The sequence below is a fragment of the Pavona decussata genome, unplaced genomic scaffold (assembly GCF_977016875.1).
Source record: "Pavona decussata unplaced genomic scaffold, jaPavDecu1.1 SCAFFOLD_169, whole genome shotgun sequence".
Lineage (NCBI taxonomy): Eukaryota > Metazoa > Cnidaria > Anthozoa > Scleractinia > Agariciidae > Pavona > Pavona decussata.
The window spans coordinates 941,679-966,672 of record NW_028145580.1 but is presented as its reverse complement, the minus strand read 5'-3'; the positions used below and the strand labels follow the sequence as shown (position 1 = coordinate 966,672).

General features: G+C 39.2%; 2 protein-coding genes and 1 long non-coding RNA gene across 5 annotated transcripts; all 3 read left to right on the top strand.

The window, feature by feature from the left end:
- The first annotated feature begins 1,089 nt into the window (after positions 1-1,089).
- LOC146464101 (uncharacterized) lies at positions 1,090-10,359 on the top strand. 2 transcript variants are annotated; one of them, XM_085130192.1, is made up of 2 exons: positions 1,090-1,126; positions 9,230-10,359. In XM_085130192.1, exon 2 carries the CDS (start codon positions 9,263-9,265, stop codon positions 10,235-10,237), a length of 975 nt encoding a protein of 324 aa, XP_084986318.1. In that variant the 5' UTR covers positions 1,090-1,126; positions 9,230-9,262; the 3' UTR covers positions 10,238-10,359. The 2 variants fall into 2 exon arrangements, with proteins under 2 accessions (XP_084986318.1, XP_084986317.1); XM_085130191.1 differs by lacking the exon at positions 1,090-1,126 and adding an exon at positions 6,979-8,923.
- Positions 10,360-11,200: 841 nt separating this feature from the next.
- LOC146464099 (uncharacterized) lies at positions 11,201-23,733 on the top strand. The gene is made up of 2 exons (XR_014856726.1): positions 11,201-11,543; positions 23,612-23,733. It is a non-coding gene; the product is annotated as an uncharacterized LOC146464099 (long non-coding RNA).
- LOC146464100 (uncharacterized) lies at positions 18,131-23,733 on the top strand. 2 transcript variants are annotated; one of them, XM_085130206.1, is made up of 3 exons: positions 18,131-18,343; positions 20,760-20,939; positions 21,250-23,733. In XM_085130206.1, the coding sequence occupies exon 3, from the start codon at positions 21,283-21,285 to the stop codon at positions 22,237-22,239; it is 957 nt and encodes a 318-aa protein (XP_084986332.1). In that variant the 5' UTR covers positions 18,131-18,343; positions 20,760-20,939; positions 21,250-21,282; the 3' UTR covers positions 22,240-23,733. The 2 variants fall into 2 exon arrangements, with proteins under 2 accessions (XP_084986332.1, XP_084986333.1); XM_085130207.1 differs by having other exon boundaries at positions 18,131-18,351; positions 20,769-20,939.
- Positions 23,734-24,994: the final 1,261 nt, after the last annotated feature.

The window sequence follows — 24,994 nt, the reverse complement described above, 5'->3', positions numbered from 1 at the left end:
GTTATTTTTTAAAACCTATAGAAAAGGATCTAATCAGCAAAAATGTAGAACATGTGTAGAACAAATAATCACTGATAAAAAGAGCAAGGCTTATTTTACGGTCAGGGAAGTATATTTTTCCAATAATTCGAAAGACATGGCCTTTCTTCTTCAGATCAATCTCACCATACCCGGAAGAAGGAAGGGCGTGCCTTTCAAAATATTGGAAAAATATACTTCCCTGACAGTAATTCAGCCTGGCTCTTTTTTTATTATAGTGCAAATTGCACTTACTTCCGCGTATTTGGTCGCTCGCTAGGGCCTGATCGCAGGCCTTCCTAAGGGGAGGGGAGGGGGAGGAGTAGAAGAGGAAGAAGGCTTCCCTTTTCCTACCTCCCCCCTCCCCCCACCTCGTCCCGAAAAGCCTGAAAAGCCAGGCTAAATCGCCAGTGAAAACAAAGCCTGACCGCCCCCCCCCCCCCCCCCCGGGTTACGAACGTCGTGTGGTTACGTCCTCCATAAAACGTCTCATTTCGCGTCCTAATCATGCAGTGACGACAAACAAATGTACCAAAAAGTCTAAAGTTGTTGTTTTGGTTATTAAACCAATTGTTATTTTTAGTGACGTTCTCATTTCCGTCGTCGTCGTGGTTGCTAAAGCTCCTTACTGTTAAACGTAGACGAGTGGAATTCATTTGTTTAAGTTAAGAAAATACAAAATAATTCCAATCGGAAAAGAAAACATTTAGGTCGTCATTACAAAAATAAAAACAAGTACATTTTACTCTCCAATTTTACATCAAAGATGTCGTACTGAACGCTAGCTCGCGATCGTTGTACATTCATGCCGGTAATACACAACGACTGAGCAGTCACTCTGATTCACGTATATTCTCAAAGATTACGGCACATGTCGAGTATGGTTTTATAAAAAAAAATAATAATAAACTCAGTATTAGTAAACACGCACTAGTTCTGATTAATTGGTTTCTCCCTGAAGCGTAAACTTCTGGCTTAATTACCATGCAGCGGCGCCACCTTAAGTGAACAAAGAGTTTTACGAGGGAAATAGATTGTGCATGATTGTTTTCTTATGGAAATATATAGTTGGGGGGATCAGCTGTGAAAATATATACTGCTGCGGTTGGTGAGGTTTTGTTTTGTTTTGTTTTTTTTTTGTTTTCTTACTAAATCTCAAGACGCGAGACAGGTTAAACTTCATTTCTCTTGCTCGCAAATGTTTTCCTTTTAATTATGCATATTTTGTTGCATTGCCGGATGCAGTATTAGAATGATTAAAATTCTAAAAGGATCGAACAAATAACTCACTATAATTATCGATGTGGCTCAAGAGGCCTTCAAATAGAGAAATTTCACTTCAGAACCCGGCTCCTTTGGCTTCTGCATTTCTCTTACTTTCATCAATCTCTTGTTCGTGTTCCAGGAAAGATGTCTGCACGCATTGCAGACCTAGACAATCCACTTCCGTTTTGTACTCTTGACCGTGGAAATTACAACTGGGTGAGTTTGAGCCAATTGAATGATCAAACCTGAACGTGATTCTTTCCATGGACTTAAAAGGTAGATCCACAGTATGGCAATCATTCTTATACTGAAAAGCCGCTCAAGGGTAGAGGATAATTAAGTATATTAGAATTATTGTACTAAAACTGAACATCTGTGATATGAGCGGCAAATCAGGAAAGTTTCAATTCAAAACAAGATTGTACAAGGAAAACAAATTCGTGTGTTCCCAAGAGAGTGTGTAAACGTGTAAAGGCACTCGAACAACGCTGGTGGCCACTATTTTGGAGTGGTTCCCTTTTCAGGTCATGTCTTCATTTGCAACATGCAGCAGATTCTATTTCAAGTTCACAGAACTAATCTTGAAGCTCTGCCGGACGTTTTAACCACTCAAAACTCTTTGTCTCCTTGAAGTGAACAATATCGGCCTCTAAGCTGACTAAAACAAGGGTACAAAATATTTGAATTTCCGTGGGCTTATCTTTGTTTCTATTTGTACTTTAAAGAGGCACTGTTCTGACGGAAGCTTTATTCTATTTTGGTAACAACGGCTCTAATATCAGTTGATAAAGAACCGGAGAGGAAAACGTTTAGTAATTTCTCCGAGGAAGCACAAAGTATAATCGCTTTTTTAGTGATCTCTTGCCAAAATATTCAGGAAGAATTTAAACTAATTGCCAATTTTTCCAGTTGTCATCCGGCATTTTCATCAAGTAGTGGTAGCCACGCGCGATAAAAAATAATGAATCGCAGTTCCTGTGCACTAGTAGGTAATAGACTGCAAGCAGTCCCTTTCTGGTTGGTCGAAATGATGTGCTCATAGCGCAGCGAGACTGGAGCGAGGAGAAATAAACACCTCTTCCCAAGCCCCCCTTCGCTCGTTCGCTCTAGTTTTTTTTCGTCCTCGGCTTTTTCGCGCAAACCTCTCGACTATCCAGAAAGGGACTGCTTGCAGTCTAAGTCGGTATTTGTCAACAAAACTGAACCATTGTTTTGACATTTCTATTTATACAAATATGATTCTTGGCTATTCTAAGTGACACTAGAAATAGATGACATTGCCATTGGCCTGCGTTTTCGAGATGTTTTGAAAGGCCCTTTCAAATACCTAAATGACAGTTTTCCCCGAACTTCCCGTACTGACAACATGCCGGATGATAGGAAGTACCCGAGTGGGATGGCGCTCTGTACAATAGTTACGTAAGAGCAGCTATTGCTATAAGCAGGCAATATATTTGATTAATATAAGACTTGCAGGGTCGAAAACAATAATTAAAGTGCGTGACGAACGTGGGAGACAAAATGATCATTCAAAGGGCTATATAGCTGGTAATTCACTATACTAAATATCGAACACTATAAAAACCAAATGCATGTCCCAGATAACCATAAATATGTTTAGTACTTGTTGATAAAGCCATAATCTGATGATTTTCTTGACCACAATTGTACTTTTAAGTCGCTTCTATTCTTCAAAAAAGCTTTGTCACCATTTCTTAAATTCCTTTAGTTATGGGGAAACTTAAAGAACAAAGGATTCGCTTCCCGCAACAATCTATACCACAATTGTGGCTTTGGTGCTAAAAAGAGCTCCCTCGGCATTTCTTTCATTCCTCTAGATAAAGAGAAATCTGGACGATGAAGAGTATACTTTATTTAACAAATTGATAGTAGATATCCTAGGAGAAGTTACAGAAGTTAACTAACACACAGTGATGAAAACACAGTATCAAAACGTACTAGTTCGCACGACATTAATTTATATTCGCCTAAAGCGACCTATTCTGGTCGAAATTATGCTACAAGAAAGCTATTCTGCTCTACTGATGGCGGCGGAAAATCAGTTCAAATGCACACATCATGATAACTGAAGTTTTAGAGACTAAGATTACATCTTTACCAGTCCTTCAGTATCCTCAGGTAATTTAGAGGAGCGTGAAGATTTCTGGGACAAATACGGGACACATATGGTAACTTTACATGACACTTATAACTGGTGTTTTCAGCGGATTGTAGCTCTAAACTAAACTCATGTTTTCCCCAGATGATATTAACCTTTATTTGAATTACAATAACTAACAAATTGAACTGATAATTTAATAGTCTAATAACTTTTCTTTCATATTATATTAAAATGGTTATAGAGAAAATCTCTACCAAGAAAAAACCCTGCAAAAAAAAAAAATAGTTTAATTACAGGTTTTGCCCTCTCCATATGTAATTAACAATTATTCCCCGGGCGCTTGTTGGATATGAAATGATAGATAGCCAAAGTACGAGGCGTGTAGCGCCGAGTTGGCCATAATCATCTCATATCCAACAAGCGCGAGTGGCGTAATTGTTTTGTTAAAAACATCAAAGAAATATTGCTCGATCTTGAACCTAAGTTTAATGAATTCTACGACAGCCTTAGTAATCTGTCACAGTCAATTTCTAGAAGCTTCGTCGTAGTCGTTAACAGTCTTCAATGACAGCCAATATTGGGTACTAGTCTACAAATAAAACGAGTTTATACATGCTTGTCTTTCCAGTGACTTTTGTGATTTTCGCAGGGACCACTTATACAAACAGCAGCAATTTGTCTATATCAGAATAAGCTAGTAAGCTATAAGGTAGAGCTATGGATTAATTACAATTAAATACAACAACTTGAACTGATGAAAGGCTGATCAAACAGCCAGTATTTCAATAAGACTGCCCAATATTCTGAGGTCGATGGTTAGACAAAACTAACCTTCATAACTCAATAATCTAATGACCAAGCTAATACTTAGTTTTACCAGCCTCTCATAAAGCTCAGTTTTGCTTACTTGAATATCAGCCAATCCGTTTATTGAAATGCGAGCTGTTTGACCAGCCTTTCACCTTTTTAGTAGTTTTTCTGTTGTTGTTGTTTTTTGTTCTCTTTCTAAGAGGTTTTGTTGCTTTCACGTCAAGAGGTTAACCACCTGTGTAAGCTCTTTAACAAAAACCTGAGAATATCATAATAAATCCACGGTTCGAACAAATCAGAAAAATCCAAAATCCGGCTTAACAAGGACAAAACAGTCCTCCCACAGCATTTGCAGGATCTGCGAAGCCGTGGAAATTTAATAGCTATTTAATTTAATCATTTTATCCTAATTTTTTCAGCCAAACCCGCGCCGATTCGCAATCCTGTTTACCTGCCTCATTCAATCTTGTTTCCAGGGTCACTCCTCTTGAGGAAGATAGACTGCACAGGGAAATTTTTATTGGTCCGAATACAACAGGAAAAACAAATTCAAAATAGTGCTTCCTCACCTTTACTCCACTGCTTTCAGATGTGTTGTGACTGGTTTAAATGTCATTCAGTGTCCGGTTTTGTCATGCATTTGGAGGTTTTCCAGTTTATAGTGGAACACCTCCAATTGATAAAACACGATACTGAATGTCAATTGAACCAGTCAGAACACATCTGAAAGCAATTGAGTAGGATGAGGAAGCATCATTTTGTTTTGTTTATCATTCTATGAATGTTCCCTAAGCTATTGAACACAAAAGAAAAAAAAATGACGTAACAATGGATAAAAAAAAAACGATGTATTGTATATCATTTCGTTGTTGATATTTCGACAAGCTCCCATTTGAAACTTCAAGTTGAGCGCGACTTTTGTATTTGTTTTCCGCACCGGAGTCTCCGGCAATTTCTTTGTGTGTCTAATTTCATGTAATTTTTTCGATTTGTGTTGTAAACTCACATGATTGTTAAGGATTCCTATGAGCGTGTGGTAGCAGTACCGAACGCCATTCTAGCATTAGTAGTGGGAGTCGTTTTCTTGTACGTACTGGCCTATAATTCTATGTGCGTTACCAGATTTCTTTTACGAGGAAGATTTTGTTGTTGGACAGCCTGAAAATGACTGAGGATCCCAGTGGACGATTTTGAAACGATTGTTCTGAACATTTGCCGAGAAACTGCCAACTTTAAAGCACGGAATACTGTCTGGAGCTTTAATAACGGAGAAGATAAGACTCCTTCCGCAGTCAAATAGAATGTTTGACTCAGCTCAGTGATTTGAGCTGACGTGAACTGAACCGCAAACGTTCGTTTCAGCTATCCGTTCTGATGTTTTCCGCCTTTGCGCTTGAGAAAGGTCAAACAGATATCACGTAATGACCACCCAGATACAGCTACATACGTTTCCTTTCAGCCAGAATGTTACTGAAGCGTATAAAGGCTTGACCTACCCAATAATTTGACATATTTTTATTTGGAGGGAAAAAGTTGTTCAATCTCCGTGAAACTTAACAAACATTTTAATGTTAATGATTACAGTTTGTAAGGGACTGTGCAATTATTATCAGGAAGGGGGGGCTGAAAAACGAGAGGGGGGGGCATTACCTAAAATTGCTGCCAATATAGGGGGGCACAAAGTAAAATCACTCATTTGACAGAGGGGGGGGGGGGGCGTTAAGTTTTATTCGAAATGTAAATAAAGTTAAACGCAATAAAAGATTCTCAATACAGGGCTCATGATAGACTGTAACAAATATCAATACGAACAGCTGTTTTAAAAACGATTATTGAAAAAATTCCATCAAAATGAAAAGATAACTGATTAATTTTAACCCTTCTTCTATTTAATTAAGCTGACCCTATGTAAAGCAAAAATCATGCACTTGTTTTTCAGCATCCCCCGTAAAACAATGGGAATCAAACAGATCTCTTAGACAGGCTTTGTCGGTTTTTGATGTGAATAAAAGTAATGTTTCTTCATCGACTGAATCGATTTGCTGAATTCCATACATCTCTGGCTCATAACAAAGTTCAACAGGCTCTCCTCCCAAGGATCTAAATATAATGCAAGCCCTTTTTCGTCTGTTATTTGAAGCGTTCAATCTCCTGTTCTTTGATTTTTTTCTCTGCTCCTTTCTCTTTCTGGCTTCAGAAGTTTTGGATTTTGAGCCAATGTGGTAAGCACCCCGGTACTTAGCAAATGCTTTATCTAAATCTTCAATCAAGCGATCAACATCCTTCTCGATACCAGATGTTACATAATAACGTTTGTCATTATTGAAGCTGTGATGGCAGCTCAGTCCAGGCTTGAGTTTACCAGTGTTTTCAGAGAAGAGGCTGTCGTCGTGTTTTGATATCTTATCTTTGATGGCTTGAAGCTTAAGCTTGATTTTATGTATTATTATATTTATTTGGTAATGGTGGCGGCGAGGAGTGAGTGCGTGTGTGTGTGTGTGTTGGTGGTGGTGGTGGTGGGGGGGGGGGGGGGGGGGTGCGACGTTATTTTTAACATAATAGAGGGGGGCTTAGAACTAATTTTTTAGTTTTGGAGGGGGGGGGTACTGTCTAAGTTTTTGCTAGATAACTCTGGTTTTTCAGCCCTCCCCCCCTCCTGATAATTATTGCACAGTCCCTAATCGGTATCTTTATCAGTCGATGCCATTATGTTTTAGATACGTGACCTGAAAACGAGTAATTGGTTGCAATCTTTACTCAAAATGGTCTTCGGTTATCATCAGGCCTTTTTAATGATGTCTACTTGCTAACAGCGACGGCCAAGCAAGGAAAATAAGTCATTTAACATGATAAACGTCAATTTTTTAAAGGTAAAGATGCGCACCACCTTAAAAGGCGGAATTGCATTGGTACGGTTTTACTAAACATTTTAATGACAAACGTTTTCAAAATTTTGGAGTATAAATGTTCTCCCAGTTTCAAAAACAAGTTATGTGAAGTCATCAGCCAAGGAATGTCACGTGACACTTCGGAAGGTTTCCGTTTGATCAAAGCCTCCCACACAGTCGTTTTTAGGGGACTCGTATTACATGTACCTCCTCCACACAATACGGGTTCCCTAAAAACGACCAGGCTAGTTTGGTCAAGGAAGTCAGAGAGCTTTTTAAGTAAGTTTGCTTTGATCGTGTAAGTTCTTTTATCAACGGAGCGTAGAAGTCCCCTAAAATGTCTCTTAAGTTAGTTGAGTACATACAGCTTTCAATATATCCGAGTGACTAGATTTTTTTTTCTAACGCGCTTTCTCGTTCCTTTGGAAATTCGTTCCTTTGGAAAATGATGATTGGAATTTACAAAACAACAACGATTCTGGAATTAATCTGATAAGTGAGATGCTTTTTCTTGGAGTCTTAAAGTCTCAGTGTTCTCGTGCCACATTCCCCTGCACATTGGCATTTCCTGTTCCACAGTTTCAGCTCCCAGCTTCAGCCTATTGTAGTCATTTCACTTGTTATTGGCAGAAAGCGTTGAACCTCGCAGCTTTTGTTTAAAGCAACTCAAGAAGAACCTGCGATATAAGACAAGCGCTTGTTCAATGATTCTGCTGAGGTTGTCTGAGGGAAAAGGATCGACTACAAGACGTACTTCGGCAGTGAAAGGATTTTCACTTCGGGTCCGCTATTAAGGTAAGTCAGTTTGTCTGAATGACTGGCAGAAACTGTTACCTCTTACAGACGTGGTGTTCCTTAAAATTTTCATTAGCTCTTACGTAAGTAAAGATTTTTGTGTAGAACCCGGCGAAACGTTGCACATACTGTATATGAAAATCTCTTCCCGCTTTTGAGCAACACATTTACTCACCTTTGGTCAATCAAGCCACATCCTTAAATCAAACATAAAAGATTCAGTGATTATTTCGAAGATTTCCGGGTACAGAACGGGACCGAGGTTTCACGCAAGGTCAGGAAAGCATTTCAGTAACATAAGTTATTTTCATTCAATTCGGGGTTTCGGGCGGCCTAACTATGTTAAGAAATAATTCACTTACTGTTTCATCTCCTTAGCGAACTCATTTGAGACTACGACGACGATTTAGACGGTACAACTTTTGCTTACGACTGTCGCATGCGATTTCTAGAGCGCCCGCTGCTCGCGTCATGCGAAAGATCGCACACAACTTCGTCACTCAACATTGCCTATACCTACGGTTGTCGTAGGATTTTAATGTTTTAAAATCTCTACGACCTCGAGCTCATTCCTATGATACTCGACATTTTGCGCCAAATTTCCATCAAGAAGCTGACCCTGAAATTGCCTCTATCTACCTATAATATAACTCAAGTGTCTATTTCACGTCAATAGTATTTGTACGTAGAAACTTTGAAAGACGTATAAACCTGCTGAATCCGGCGAACTTGACTCGTGCTACAAGTAATTCAGTATAACTCTTTTAGTTCACATAGTAATGGGTGTTGTATGCACTTTCACTTTTTATAATCCCAGCATCGTTTTGTCTTCCCTTATCCTAGAGCTTGGAGCAACCAACAACGACAAGAACAATCGGCAAGCAACCATTTACCAACACAACTGGAAAGTACATATTTACAAAGAAGAAAAGAAGACAGAGAGTTGTACAAAAAAAACAACTTAGAATAGCCATCAGATTGACAGATAAAGAATTTTAAAATTATACGTTGGAGAGTGAGCAAGGTAAAGAAGCCCCAGCTGCTTTAACGAAAAATACCATGACAAAACTTGTCGGAAGAATCATGGACTCAGAACAAAGAAAGATGTGTCACCATTGAATCAACGTCAACCAATCAATATTTAATATCAAGTGTTTGAGAGTGAATACTTTAAATCTTGAAACTCCCTTGCAAACTATCTTTTCCTAATTTTCCCACCCCTAAATACTCCCAAACCTAAGCGGAGATTCCTCGGACATCAACCGTAGTTCCCTGCTCGTGACGAAGTGAATGCACTTTATTTTAAATTCTCTTCCTTGCCTATTTTCAGGTGATTTGACCTCCAGCAATCCCTGGAGCGCAAATGGCTTCTGACACCAGCAACAGAACATCTAGCACGAGCAACGAGTTGTATTTGCTCCCTGCGTCACAGTGTATTCCATGGATTGTGGTGCTGGCCGCTGAATGTCTGTCCGTAGTCGTCTTCAATATCATCACCATTGTTGTGTTTGTGAAGCAGCGCCAGCTGCAACGCCAGAGTTTATACTTGATCATCCATCTGGCGATTGTCGACCTCTTAGTTGGGGCAATTTCAGGCCCTCTTCAAATTGAACGAATGGGTGAATACTGCGATTTATGGGAGTACCATCTAACTATATCCTGGGGTTTCCATGCGAAGTTTGCATTGCTCCATTTATTTTCCTTTGCCTCCCTTGCCAATCTCGTTGCAATTTCCTTAGAGCGAGTGTACGTCACATTTCGTCCCTACAGTACTTTGTTGATTGGCAGACGAGTTTGTTACGTTATAATACCTGTCATTTGGTTGGTAGCTTTAATCAGAGAATCCGTTCAAATTGCGCTAGACGAGACGCAAACTGATCATGGAATATTGACCAGTGCCACACTTTATTTCTCGTACTATTTGTTTTGTCTGTTTTTCATTTGCTTCTCTTATGGTTCCATTTTTCTTAAAACTCGATGCATCTTTATGAAAAACACCCCAAGCGAGGCCAGGATCATCAGGCAACGGAAGCTGACCGCTACTTTATTACTAGTAACGTTCACATCTCTGCTGAGCCTTTTGCCGGCGAACATTTACGTAGGTGTACTGACGTTTCGCTACGAGGCAATCGCAAACCTCCCTTTAAGTTCTAACTTTCACATGAGAATGACTGTATTAATGTTATTCTTGGCTAATTCGTTGGCCAATCCGATCATGTACTCCATGCGGATGCAAGCATTTCGAGAGGGCTTGGCCCATTTATTCCGCGCGGCTCCAAGCCATGCGAACACAACAAATGAATTTGAACTTCGCCAAACCCGGGAGAATCTCTTGTAATTTCTTCATATCTTGTTTCCCGTTTTACGAAATGAAAGTTCACTTCATTAACAAGTACAAGGAATTTTGTTAGGGTCATTCAATGGTTCGTTTGGGTGGAATATCTGTTTGGAAAGGCATTACCTGCCTGAGAAATTTGGGTTAAATTGTGAAAAGAAACTAGTATTTTTTTTTTAAGATTAACTCAATTTTTTGCAACGCTGAAGAACTAATCTTTGTTGTTTTCGGAGGTTAAATACGTCGTTCGAAGTGCTAGGTTAGGCTTTATCACGGTTTTCGACGCCATTTTGATGAGTAGGCAAACACGTCTTGAAATAACAGTGGGGAAATCCGATGTCGAATAATTTTTATAGAACCCGCCTCTGAAAAATTCATGAATTGGAAACTAAGCATTTTACAGAAAATAACTGAGAAACTGGTAGCTGTGCTAAAAAGTATCTAGTTTCGTTTTGACATTTCCTTATGAATTTTTTAGGAGCGATGTTTTATGAAAATTATTTGACATCGGATTTCCATACAAACACTGTTATTTCAAGACGTGTTTGCCTACTCGTGCCAAAAGCAGCTCGTAAATTTGGGAATGACATACCCCTCTCTAAAATTTGGACAATTTAAATTTTCAACTAAAATTTCGACAGATCAATCTGTGCTAGCTTACATAAATTTGCCTTTCTAAGGCCATAAAATGATTTGGGAATACAGGAAAGTTTTACATATAGGGTTGCAGCATTTTACAAAGAACACTGAATTTCTTAGTTGTCATATATTTTGTAGTTAGACAAATGCTGAGCTCACTGGGGCTCTTTGACGTGGAGTAGCTAATTGTAACGGGTCGCAAGCCTGCGAACGCAGAGGTATTTTCGGCGGAGAGAAGCGACAGCCGGAAATACGTCTGCGTTCCTCACCCTAACCCGCGACAATATACCCGCGACCCGCGACAATTAGATTCTCCCTCGTTATGTTTTTTGAGTATAGTAGAATTGTATCATTTTTGAAGTGTTACTAATTCAATTTTAAAAATTGTTTGATAATTCTTGAAAATTGCCTTTATATCCATAGGCGTTTTGGTTAGTTAAATCGTTGAAAATAGTTACTTTAAGCACTGCGGACAAGTAGGTAGTGGACTAACGCTAAAAGAAAAGTTATTGATTATTGTTATCTTGTTCTGTCTGAATTTCCTTAACATCTCACCCATGTCCGAGCACAATTCATGTACATGAGGGCATGGGTGGTCTCTAAGTGATGGACAGCGCTTTGCGTAATATGAGCTGCACCAAACCCCAAGCAGAGTTTTCTTCTGCAGTTGGTGAAGTTTGCTATTATAATAAATAGTATTAGTAATAATTATTAGAAGGGCAAAATGATGTTAAGTGGCTAAAAATCTATTATTGAATTTGTAACTTGAAGTACAGACGCCTCCTAATAATAAACTCACCTTTAAAAGCCGTCGAATCTTTTTGTCAGCTATCTATGCACTCTTATCACCTCTCACCGACCCGGGTCTAGCTTGCGTTTCTCAGCCCCACCCTCCCCTCCCTCCCCCTTCAAGAACACTGCCGGCCCCGCGAAAAACTATTTTACGTGGTAGGTAGGTAGGTTGCCTTTATTTATACACGATGTATATAAAAGCTGAAAGCTTGTGGGGTCGTGTACACTAGTTACTACAAAAATAAATATAAGTAGAACTAAATATTAAATACAATTAAATGCAGTGTAAAAGCATATTAAAATGCTATCAGTGCGACTTACATTCAAATATATACAAAATCTTCAAGTTCAAAGCTAGCGGTCGAGGCTAATAATACGTTGAATTTAACGGCCTTAAAAAGTTCCGAAGTTTTGAGCTTTTTGGCAAGATTATAATGGCTTGTATCAACAAGATCAGTATATTTGGAAGTCAGCATGTTCTAAAGCACAGAGCCTCTGTATGTGACAGAGTCCTTCATAAGACGTGTATTGAAACGTAGCACAAGTAGTGAATCGCGTGCTCTAAATGAGTATATGAAAGATTACGCTTCTTCGCTATTACAGTTGCTTAGGGTGATAGGCGGCTTTCCAATAGAAGCCTTATGCATGCATTTTAAAACAGCTAGTTTATAGTAAAAACGAATAGTGAACCACTCTGCAATAATAATAATAATAATAATAATAATTATAATAATAATAATAATAATAATAATAATAATAATAATAATAATAAAAAATAATTTTTAAGGAGGAAGCGCCCGTCACGTAAAAACGTGGTTTTCATGGAGGTCCTCCATTAAAGTAAAAATATTAAAATCTAGGAAAAAAAAAACACGCACTAGCCTAAAAACTATTTATAATATGAACAATAAGGCGTTTATCAAAAAATATTTATCCATTAAAAGCCTTGTAATGGTTTTCTTAAAAATTGTACATGGCATTGGTTTCCTTAAAATTGCTGGGAGAGGCATCCAGTCATTATAAATTGGTAGTACGATACTCTCTTTCCGCATTCCGTTTTAGGTTTCGGTAATCTTGGTAAGTAGCCATTTCTAGTGTTGTAACCATGTGAACTTCTTAAATGTCGATTTAAAACTCCCAAAATGTTGCGGAATGTCTCCTTCGATTGCATTTTCTACGGCGGTACATCGATGAGTAAGCATAGTTTGTTCGCAAAGCTCTTTGCGTATGAGGGACCCAGCTGAGTTTATGGTCAATTGTCATCCCCAGTAAGCGTGTTTTGTTTACCCATTTGATAGTTTTCAATCCTCCGATAAGGATCGGAGCAATAGGCTCCATATGACTCTTTCGGCTGATGAGCATTGCCTCGCTTTTACCGGGGTGGGGTGTTAATTTGCATTTAACATAAATCATTTTCATTCAGTTCGGGGAATGAAAATCAAGGCGGCCTAACTGTTAAGAAATAATTCACTTACTGTTTCATAGGATAGGATAGGATAGGATAGGATAGGATAGGATAGGATAGGATAGGATAGGATAGGATAGGATAGGATAGGATAGGATAGGATAGGATAGGATAGGATAGGATAGGATAGGATAGGATAGGATAACTTTATTTATACACGGTTTTTCCATCAGCTACTTAGATTATCATTATCAACTAACTATCTATCTTCCTAACTAACTAGGATTATAAAAGTTGAAAATAATAAACCAAAGCTAAACAATAAATGCTGCTTTTCTTGGAGGCCGTGTTTAAAAATCTTACTTATAACTGTGGCGTCTCAATTTAGTCTTAAAATCATTCAAGGAAGTTGCTTGCCGTAATTCTATTGGCAAACCGTTCCACAACTGAGCTCCAATGTATGAGAAACTTTTCTCTAAATAATCAGTGGGCGGTTGTGGAAGAGTTAGCGTGTTTTCAGTGTTCCTTAAATGATAAGAATTCAAATTATCGCGAAAAACAAAGCTTGATCTTAAATATTCTGGTGTCATCCCATTTAGAGTTTTATACATCATAATTGATTTTTTATCCAATCTTTGATGACAGAGTTTTTGCCACCCTAGTGCCCGGAACAAATCATCCAAGTTACTATCATATCCAGCGGACATCAAAATGCGGGCTGCGCGATTTTGGAGCTTTTAATTTGAAGCTTATCAGAAAGGCCTTTGTTTCAATTTCCCCACACCTCATTACAATAATCAAAGTGAGGTTGAACAAGGCTATGATAAACATTGATTAAAATATTAAATGGCATCAGATGTCTTATGCGCTTAATTGCACCAATGGCGGAACCAATCTTTTTAGAGATATTTTCAATATGACATTACCAATTTAAAGTTTGGTCGATGTAGACCCCAAGAGATTTGGCTGATGCTACCTGTTCCACAGCCATATCATTTATAGTTAGAGAGGGTCTCTCAGAAATATTCGATAACTTCTGCCTAGATTCAATTAGCATAAACTCCGTTTTTGTTAGATTTAAAGTAAGCTTGTTGGCTGATAACCAAGTGTAGACTTTTCTTAGATCATAATAAAGACAATTATTTAAATCTCCTTAGCGAGCTCATTTGAGACTACGACGGCCTATTACGGCCGATTTAGCCGTTGCTTACGACTGTCGCATGCGATTTCCAGAGCGCGCGCTGCTGGCGTCATGCGAAAGATCGCACACAACTCTCGTCACTTAACATTGCCTGTACCTAAGATTGTCGTAGGATTTTTTAAAACATGTTTTAAAATCATACGGCGTCGAGCACATCCCTCTGATGCTCGACTTTTTGCGCAAAATTTCCATCAAGAAGCTGCTCCTGAAATTGCCTCTATCTACCTCGTATAATATAACTCAAGTGTAAGTCTATTTCAGTTTTTGTCGGTTTAGTTGTAAGTAATCCGTTCGTGCATCAACGATTCCCTCGTCATTTCTTCAAACGAAGCAAAAAATTTTCGAAAATCGCAGTAGCCCGTGACAAGCATTTTCATGAGAGTGGTATTTGTACGTAGAAACTTTGAAAGACGTATAAAACTGCTGAATCCGGCGAACTTGACTCGTGCTACAAGTAATTCAGTATAACTCTTTTAGTTCACATAGTAATGGGTGTTCTATGTATTTTCACTTTTCATAATCCTAGCATCGTTTTGTCTTCCCCCATCCTAGAGCTTGGCGCAACCAACAACGACAAGAACAGTCAGCAAGCAACCATTTACTAACACAACTGGAAAGTGCATATGTACAAAGAAGAGAAGAAGACAGAGATTTGCTCAAGAAAACAACTTAGAATAGCCATCAGATTGACAGAAAAAGAATTTTGAAATTATACGCTGGAAATTGAGCAAGTTAAAGAAGCCCCCGCTGCTTACACGAAAAATATCATGACAAAACTTGTCGGAAATGTCATGGACTCAGAACAAAGAAACATTTCTCACCATTGAATCAACGTCAACCAATCAATATTTAATATCAAGTGTTTGAGAGTGAATACTTTAAATCTTGAAACTCCCTTGCAAACTATCTTTTCCTAATTTTCCCATCCCCTAAATACTCCCAAACCTAAGCGGAGATTCCGCGGACATCAACCGTAGTTCCATGCTCGTGACAAAGTGAATACACTTTATTTTAAATTCTCTTCCTTGTCTATTTTCAGGTGATTTGACCTCCAGCAATCCCTAGAGCACAAATGGCTTCTGACACCAGCAACAGAACATCTAGCACCAGCAAGGAGTTCTATTTGCTGCCTGCGTCACAGTGTATTCCATGGATTGTGGTGCTGGCCGCTGAATGTCTGTCCACAGTCGTCTTCAATATCATCACCATTATTGTATTTGTGAAGCAGCGCCAGTTGCAACGCCAGACTTTATACTTGATCATCCATCTGGCGATTGTCGACCTCTTAGTTGGAGCAATTTCAGGCCCTCTTCAAATTGAACGAATGGGTGAATACTGTGATTTATGGGAATACCATCAAACTATTTCCTGGGGTTTCCATGTGAAGTTTGCACTGCTCCATTTATTTTCCTTTGCCTCCCTTGCCAATCTCGTTGCAATTTCCTTAGAGCGAGTGTACGTCACATTTCGTCCCTACAGTCATTTATTTATGGATAGACGAGTTTATTACGTTATAATACCTGTCATTTGGTTGGTAGCTTCAATCAGAGAATCCGTTCAAATTGCGCTAGTCGAGACACAATCTGATCATGCTGATCATGGAATATTGACCTATGTGACACTTTATTTCTCGTACTATTTGTTTTGTCTGTTTCTTATTTGCTTCTCTTATGGTTCCATTTTTCTAAAAACTCGATGCATCTTTAGGCAAAACACCCCAAGCGAGGCCAGGATCATCAGGCAACGAAAGCTGACCGCTACTTTATTACTAGTAACGTTCACATCTCTGCTGAGCCTACTGCCGGCAAAAATTTACGTAGGTGTACGAACGTTTCGTTACGAGGCAATCGCAAACCTCTCTTTAAGTTCTGACTTTCACATAAGAATGACTGTATTAATGTTATTCTTGGCTAATTCGTTGGCCAATCCGATCATGTACTCCATGCGGATGCAAGCATTTCGAGAGGGCTTGGCCCATTTATTCCGCGCGGCTCCAAGCCATGCGAACACAACAAATGAGTTTGAACATCGCCAAACCGAGGAGAATATCTTGTAATTTCTTCATATCTTGTTTCCCGTTTTACGAAATGAAAGTTCATTTTCATTAACAAGATCAAGGAAGTTCGTTAGGGTCATTCAATGGTGTTTGGGTGCAATGTCTGTTCGGAAAGCCCGGCTTTACCTGCCTCAGAAATTTGGGTTAAATTGTGAAAAGAAAGTAGTATTTTCTTTAGATTAAGGTCTCCTCAAACTTTTGCAACGTTGAAAAACTAATTTCTGTTGTTTTCGCAAGGTTAATACCCCGATTACGCAGGCCACGCAGGCTACTACTTTTCAGTGTATTTGTTTTCAGCACCGGACTCTCCGGCTATTTCTCATGTGTGTGGCTAATTCATGTAATTTTTTCGATTTGCGTTGTAAACTCACATGTGTCTTCAACATGATTCAAGAACATTGTTAAGGATTCCTGAGAGTGTGTGGTAGCAGTACCTAACGCCATTCTAGCATTAGTAGTAGTTGGACAGCCTGAGAATGACCGAGGATCCCAGTGGACGATTTAAGTCCGGTTACTTTTGAACTGACGATTGTTCCGAACATTTGCCTAGAAACTGCAAACTTTAAAGAAGCACGGAATACTGTCCGCAGCTTTAATAACGGAGAAGATAAGACTCCTTCCGCAGTAAAATAGAATGTTTGACTCAGCTCAGTGATTTGAGCTGACGTGAACTGAACCGCAAACGTTCGCTTCAGCTATCCGTTCTCATATTTTCCGACTTTGCGCTTGAGAAAGGTCAAACAGATATCACGTAATGACCACCCAGACACAGCTACATACGTTTCCTTTCAGCCAGAATGTTACTGAAGCGTATTAAGGCTTGACCTACCCGATAATTTGACATATTTTTATTTGGAGGGAAAAAGTTGTTCAATCTCCGTGAAACTTGACAAACATTTTAATGTTAAAACAGTTTGTAATCGGTATCTTTATCAGTCGCCCGATGCTATTATGTTTTAGATACGTGACATGGAAGCGACTTTTAATGGTTGCAATCTTTACTCAAAATGGTCTTCAGTTATCATTAAGAATTTTTTAATGATGTCTACTTGCTAACAGCGACGGCCAAGCAAGGAAAATAAGTCATTTCACATGATAAATGTCAATTTTTAAAAGGTAAAGATGCGCACCACCTTAAAAAGGCGGAATTGCATAGGTACGGTTTTACTAAACATTTTTATGACAAACGTTTTCTAGCCTGTGTACAGCCACCCCTTCCTCTCAGGAAAAATCGTGGAGGCTGTACACAGGCTAACGTTTTCAAAATTTTGGAGCACTGTATAAATGTTTTCCCAGGTTCAAAAGCAAGTCATGTGAAGTCATCAGCCAAGTAATGTCACGTGACACTTAGGAAGGTTTCTGTTTGATCAAAGCCCAGTCCCACGCAGTCGTTTTTAAGGGACTCGTATGACTTCCTCCCCACAATACGAGTTCCGGCCTAAAAACGACCGCTTGGGAGGCTAGTTTGGTCAAGGAAGTCAGAGAGCTTTTTAAGTAAATTTGCTTTGATCCTGTAAGCTCATTTATCAACGTAGCGTAGGAGTCCCCTAAAATCTCTATTAAGTTACTTTAGTACATACAGCTTTCAATTTATTTGAGTGACTGGATTTTTTTTCCAGCACGCTTTCTCGTTTCTTTGAAAAATTCATTCCTTTGGAAAAGGATGATTGAAGTTTACAAAACAACGAGGATTCTGGAATTAATCCGATAAGTGAGATGGTTTTTCTTGGAATCTTAAAGTCTCAGTGTTCTCGTGTCACATTCGCATTTCCTGTTTACAGTTTCAGCTCCCAGCTTCCGGCCTATTGTAGTCATATCATTTCACTTGTTATTGGCAGAATCCTTAAAAGAGCGTTGAACCTCGCCGCTTTTGTTAAAAGCGACTCAAGAAGAACCTGCGATGTAAGACAAGCGCTTGTTCAATGAGTTTTATTCTGCTGAAGTTGTCTGAGGGAAAAGGATCGACAACAAGACGTACTTCGGCGGTGAAAGGATTTTCACTTCGGGGATATTAAGGTAAGTCAGTTTGTCTGAATGACTGGCAGAAACTGTTACCTCTTACAGACGTGTTGTGTAGAACGCGGCCGCGAAACGTTGCACATACTGTATCTCTTCCCGCTTTTGAGCAACACATTTACTCACCTTTGGTCAATCAAGCCACATCCTTAAATCAAACATAAAAGATTCAGTGATTACTTCGAAGATTTCGGTACAGAACGGGACCGAGGTTTCGCGCAAGGTCAGAGGAAAGCATTTAACATAACTTATTTTTATTCAGTTCGGGGAATGAAAATCAAGGCGGCCTAACTATGTTAAGAAATTATTCAATTACTGTTTCATCTCCGTTAGACTACGACGGCGATTTAGACAGTACAACTTTTGCTTACGACTGTCGCATGCGATTTCTAGAGCGCGCGCTGCTCGCATCATGCGAAAGATCGCACACAACTTCGTCACTCAACATTGCCAATACCTACGATTGTCGTAGGATTTTAAAACATACGACCTCGAGTTGATTCCTCTAATACTCGACTTTTTGCGCGAAATTTTTATCAAGAAGCTGATGCTGAAATTGCCTCTATCTAGCTATAATGTAACTCAAGTGTAAGTCTATTTCGGTTTTTGTTGGTTAGTAGCCCCTGACAAGCATTTTCATGACAGTAGTATTTGTATACGTAGAAACTTTGAAAGACGTTTCTCAAACTCATTAATAATTCATCCAGAGAAAACAAAGAAAATCACCACCGTGACCGTGGTTTGGTTATGTGATCCTAATTACCATAAAATTTTGCAAACTTTAGCCTTGAATTTCTCCAAGAGTTATTGATCATTTGAGAAGCCATATCAAACACTCGAAAGTGTGTTAAGCAGATGACCACACACCTCGACGTCGTTTAAAAAAACTCGGCTGCGCCTCGTTTTTTTAACCTATTTCTCAGTGTTTGGATATCTGATGAAACACTCTTCCTCGGGTTTGATATATTACATAAAACTGCTAAATGGAACTTTACTCGTGCTACAAGTAATTCAGTATAACTCTTTTAGTTCACATAGTAATGGGTGTTGTATTCATTTTCACTTTTTATAATCCCAGCATCGTTTTTGTCTTACCTCATCCTACTCTACAATGCGTCTGTTCTTGTTATCCCAGAAAATTTTATCAAAGAAATTGAGAAATTAATTTTTAATTTTATTTGGGTCGGAAAACCCGCAAAGATAAAAAAATCTTTCACCTCGCCTCCGGCCGTGGAGTTACTACAGGCATAATTTCCACCATCGCCCACGAGTTTCTGTATTAAAGTCCTCTTTATCTAGCTCAGACGACTGAGAATTTGCTTCTTCGTTAGGTTTTCCATCGATTTTGTAGTTCAAAACAATTTCTTTGCAGATGGCAGCACTTCCAGTCAAACAAGCAAGAAAACGGCGCGAACAATTGAATGGCTTCCAGTTCTGATTGGCTGGCTACCGTTATTTTCTTCTTTCTTATTGGCTCAGAGCAGCGGGCTAAAATATATTTTAGCCCGCTGAATTCTTCATTTTAGCCCGCAAAATACGCCGCAATGCCCGATGAAATTGTTATAATAATAAAACAAACATTATCTCTACCAAAAACGTCTACTCCGTTATGATGAAAAACGCATTTTTACCCCCAACCGCTGAAAGCAAAATTTTAAGGTAGGGTTTTAATCAAGCAAACACAAACAGAGTTTATGAATTACCCTTCCAGATAAAAAATGACATAAGGATATCAATGTTCCAATATAAGATCATTCATAATATTCTTCCAACAGAAGTTAGATTTTTTAAAGCCAAAATTTCAGATAAAGATATATGCCCTCAATGTCTCACTGACAGACATTCTTTAGATCACATGTTACACTGCTCTTCAGCCTTATCTTTTTGGAATTTATTTCACTGAAAGCTGGTGGTCCAGTAAAACTAAGGAAAATATCACATTATCAAACAGCATGATTTAACATGGAGTTTTTGACAACAAGATTCACATGTACGCTTAAACCTACACGCTTCTTATTGCGAAATACTCCATACAGTGCAAATGCTTACACGATGAAAAACTATGTTTCGACAGTTTTCTGTCACTCTTAATGGAAAAAGAGAAATTGCTATCCAAAACAACCAACTTACTAAATTCACTGAAATATACGGAATTTTTTTGTAATTTTGTTTTTTTTTTTCTTTAAACACTTTATTTTTGTCGTTACTTGTTTTTTTTCCTTTAAGTATGATAATATACATATGTACCGCACATAAAATCAATTGTAACTTACGTATATACTTCATAACATCTTGTAAAACGCTGCTGTTTATACGTACTTTGTATAGTTTACTGTAACTTTTTTTTGTAAATACTAACACTAATGAAATATAATTTTAAAAAAAAAATCGTTTAATTTGTCTTCCCTTATCCTAGCTCGTGGAGCAACCAACAAGGACAAGAACAGTCGGCAACCAACCATTTACTAACACAACAGGAAAGTACACATTTACAAAGAAGAAAAGAGGGCAGAGATTTGTTCAAGAGAACAACTTAGAATAGCCATCAGATTTACAGAAAAAGAATCTTAAAATTATACGCTGGAGAGTGAGCAAGGTAAAAAAGCCCCCGCTGCTTAAACGAAACTAAAATATAATGACAAAACTTGTCGGAAGAATCATGGACTCTGAACAACGAAAGATGTGTCACCATTGAATCAACGTCAACCAATCAATATTTAATATCAAGTGTTTGAGCGTTAATACTTAAAATCTTGGAACTCCCTTGCAAACTCTCTTTTCCTAACTTTCCCACCCCTAAATACTCCCAACCCTAAGCGGAGATTTCTCGGACATCAACCGTAGTTTCCTGCTCGTGACGAGGTTAATACACTTTATTTTAAATTCTCTTCCTTGTCTATTTTCAGGTGATTTGACCTCCAGCAATCCCTAGAGCGCAGATGGCTTCTGACACCAGCAACGAGTTGTATTTGCTGCCTGCGTCACAGTGCATTCCATGGATTGTGGTGCTGGCCGCTGAATGTCTGTTCATAGTCGTCTTCAATATCATCACCATTATTGTATTTGTGAAGCAGCGCCAGCTGCAACGCCAGAGTTTATACTTGATCATCCATCTGGCGATTGTGGACCTTTTAGTTGGGGCAATTTCAGGTCCTCTTCAAATTGAACGAACCGGTGAATACTGTGATTTATGGGACTATGATCCAACTATGTCCTGGGGTTTCTATGTGAAATTTGCATTGCTCCATTTATTTTCCTTTGCTTCCCTTTCCAGTCTCGTTGCAATTTCCTTAGAGCGAGTGCACGCCACATTTCGTCCCTACAGTCATTTGTTTATGGGCAGACAAGTTTATTACGTTATAATACCTGTCATTTGGTTGGTAGCTTTAATCAGAGAATCCGTTCAAATTGCGCTAATCGAGACACAAACTGATAATCTATTATCGGTGACCAATGCCACACTTTATTTCTCGTACTATTTGTTTTGTCTGTTTCTTATTTGCTTGTCTTATGGTTCCATTTTTCTTAAAACTCGATGCATCCTTATGAAAAACACCCCAAGCGAGGGCAGGATCATCAGGCAACGGAAGCTGACCGCTACTTTGTTAGTAGTAACGTTCACATCTCTGCTGAGCCTTTTGCCGGCGAACATTTATGTAGGTGTACGAACGTTTCGTTACGAGGCAATCGCAAACCTCTCTTTAAATTCTGACAGTCACATAAGAATGACTGTATTAATGTTATTCTTGGCTAATTCGTTGGCCAATCCGATCATGTACTCTATGCGGATGCAAGCATTTCGAGAGGGCTTGGTCCATTTATTCCGCGCGGCTCCAAGCCATGCGAACACAACAAATGAATTTGAACTTGGCCAAACCGAGGAGAACCTCTTGTAATTTCTTTATATCCTGTTTCCCGTTCTACGAAATGAAGTTCATTTTCATTAACAATTCGTTAGGGTCATTCAGTGGTTTGTTTGGGTGAAATATCTATTCGGAAAGCGTTTACCTGCCTCAGAAATTTTGATTAAATTGTGAAAGCGACTGGCATTTTCTGTAGATGAAGGTCTCCTCAAACTTTATCCTCGGAGACCTAGGGGCAGTTACTCGGACGGAAGAGATTTTCGTGGACGAAAGTTTATCGTAAGAACACAGGAGCACCTAGGCAAGTACTCTTACCGAACCAGTCCCAGAAGCAATGGACTTGAACGCTTTTGATTGGCTAGAAAATGTTTCTGTTCAATCAAAATCGGGGAATTCAAATGCTTCTGGAACTGGTTCGGTAAGAGTAATTGCCCAGGGGTTTTCCCGTTCTAATGATAAACTTTCGCCCACGAAAATCCCTTCTACCCGACTAACTCCGAGGATGCTCAAACTTTTGCAACACTGAAAAAACTAATCTCTGTTGTTTTCGCAAGGTAAATACATTGTTTAAACTGCGACAAAAGGCCAGCTAGCATTTACGGATCCTGAAAGCCAACAGCAGCTCTTAAATTCGGGGGATAACATTCCGCTCTCTAAAAGTTCGACATTTTAAATTTTCAGCTAAAACTAGATGAAAGCTAAAAGATCAAACTGTTAGCTTACATAAATTTGCCTTTTTAAGGTCATAAAATGATTTGGGAATACAGTAAACAAGATTTTAACTATATAGGGTTGCAGCATTTTACAAAGAATGCTAAAATTCTGAGTTGTCATACATTTTGTAGTGAGAAAAATGCTGAGCTCACTGGAGCTCTTTGACGTGGAGTAGCTAATTGTAACGGGTCGCAGGGAAATTTACGCTAACCCTAACCCTAACCTAGCCTGCGAACGCAGACTTATTTCCGGCTGTCGCTTCTCTCCGGCGGTTTTAGGCCCATCTACCTAACCCGCGACAGTTAGATTCTCCCTCGTTGACGTAATTACGTTAATGTTTTTTTAACATAGTCCGGGATATAGTAGAATTGTATTATTTTTGAAGTGTTACTAATTCAATTTTAAAAATTGTTTGATAATACTTGAAAATTGCCTTTATATCCATAGGCGTTTTGGTTAGTTAAATTGTTGAAAATAGTTACTTTAAGCGCTGCGGGCAATTACGTGGTGGACTAACGCTAAAAAAATAATTATTGATTATTGTTATCTCGTTCTGTCTGAATTTCCTTACCATCTCACTCATGTCCGAGCACAGTCCATGTGCATGAGGGCATGGGTGGTCTCTAAGTGATGGACGGCACTTTGCGTAATATGAGCTGCCCCAAACCCCAAGCAGAGTTTTCTTCTGTAGTTGAAGTTTGCTATTATAATTATTACTACTAATAATAATTATTAGAAGGGCAAAATGATGTTAAGTGGCTAAATTTGTAACTTGAAGCTCAGACGCCTCCTAATAAACTCACCTTTAAAAGCCGTCGAATTTTTTTGTCAGCTATTGTAAACTGCCGCTTATACGCCCGGCCTGGGCTTGGAACAAAAATAAAACTAACAGCATGAATGAAACTAGAAGGGGGCTTATATCGGGGGGGGGGGGGGGGGGGAAGGGGGCTTAAAATCAGATGTATTTTTTTGGTTTACAGGTAGATGGGCGTATAGCCAGGGGGAGGGGGGGGGGGCTTATAAGCGGCAGTTTACGGTATATTTAGAATTTGACATATGATAAGTGTGGGCCCCCTTTAGGACTCGGAACTTGGGTCTAAAATGTGGGGGGACGAAAGATGGGGCACTCGAGCTCCATTGTGTTCCTTTGGATCTGTACGTATGTAACCAGATTCGACATAAACGTTTTTGGCTTAATAGCAGAATAGTTCACGTCCCACACTGGTGGGTTATCTTTAGGGTCCTGGCTCATGAAGGTTCCATTCAAGCTTAGAAATGTTTCCAATCAGACCGGAAATACAAAGATCAATAAATGGAATAAAAGTTACGACACTGTGAAAATCAGGGACAATCAAAAGGCGTCGTGAAAATTTTTTAAACCCTGATCGCCGCCTCCAACCTCGGCTGGTAAATTGACTGGTATAGTGGTCGGAAATTTCTTAAAATCACTCTAACTCGTACCAGACTCTCGATGACGAGTGTGGCTGTAATTCGTTTTCACCCCTAAGTCGGCAACTCAGCCGACAGACAAAAATTAATTAATATTAGCTGACATATATTTTGCCTTAATACCTTGAAAGGTTTTGCCCGCGTAGCAGGCGTAATCGAGGAGGGGGAGGGGGAGCAAGAACAAGTGATAGAAAAAAGGGGTCTGGGAGAGGGAACCCCTCTTCCCAGTCCTCCTTTCTCTCGCTCCCCCACCCCCTTCTCGTACTGCCATAGTTCTAGTGTTGGTCATTTTAGAGAGCTGTACTATTCTACAAATTCTGTTCCCTAAAAGGTACCACGATCAAGGATTTATATGAGATCCCCCCGCCCCTCTTTTAACGGGTCTTCACCTTGAACCCTCCCAGCTCAGCTGTTAGATCTCCACTTTCACAAGTGTATGCACTCTTGACTTATAACCTCTCGCCGACTCGGGTCTGCTTGCGTTTCTCACCATTAGTACACCCGCCATGTCTGGAGAAACAAAAGAGGTACCTGAGGGAAGGGACATAAAGGGTGGGGGGGGGGGGGGGGGAGCGGTGGCTTAATACAGCTGTTACAAAATTCCACAATGAAACTCATGACTTTG

What these genes read in the sequence shown, in the direction of transcription:
- LOC146464101 (XM_085130192.1), top strand. Translation starts at nt 9,263, where the DNA reads ATGGCTTCTGACACCAGCAACAGAACATCTAGCACGAGCAACGAGTTG.
- LOC146464100 (XM_085130206.1), top strand. Translation starts at nt 21,283, where the DNA reads ATGGCTTCTGACACCAGCAACGAGTTGTATTTGCTGCCTGCGTCACAG.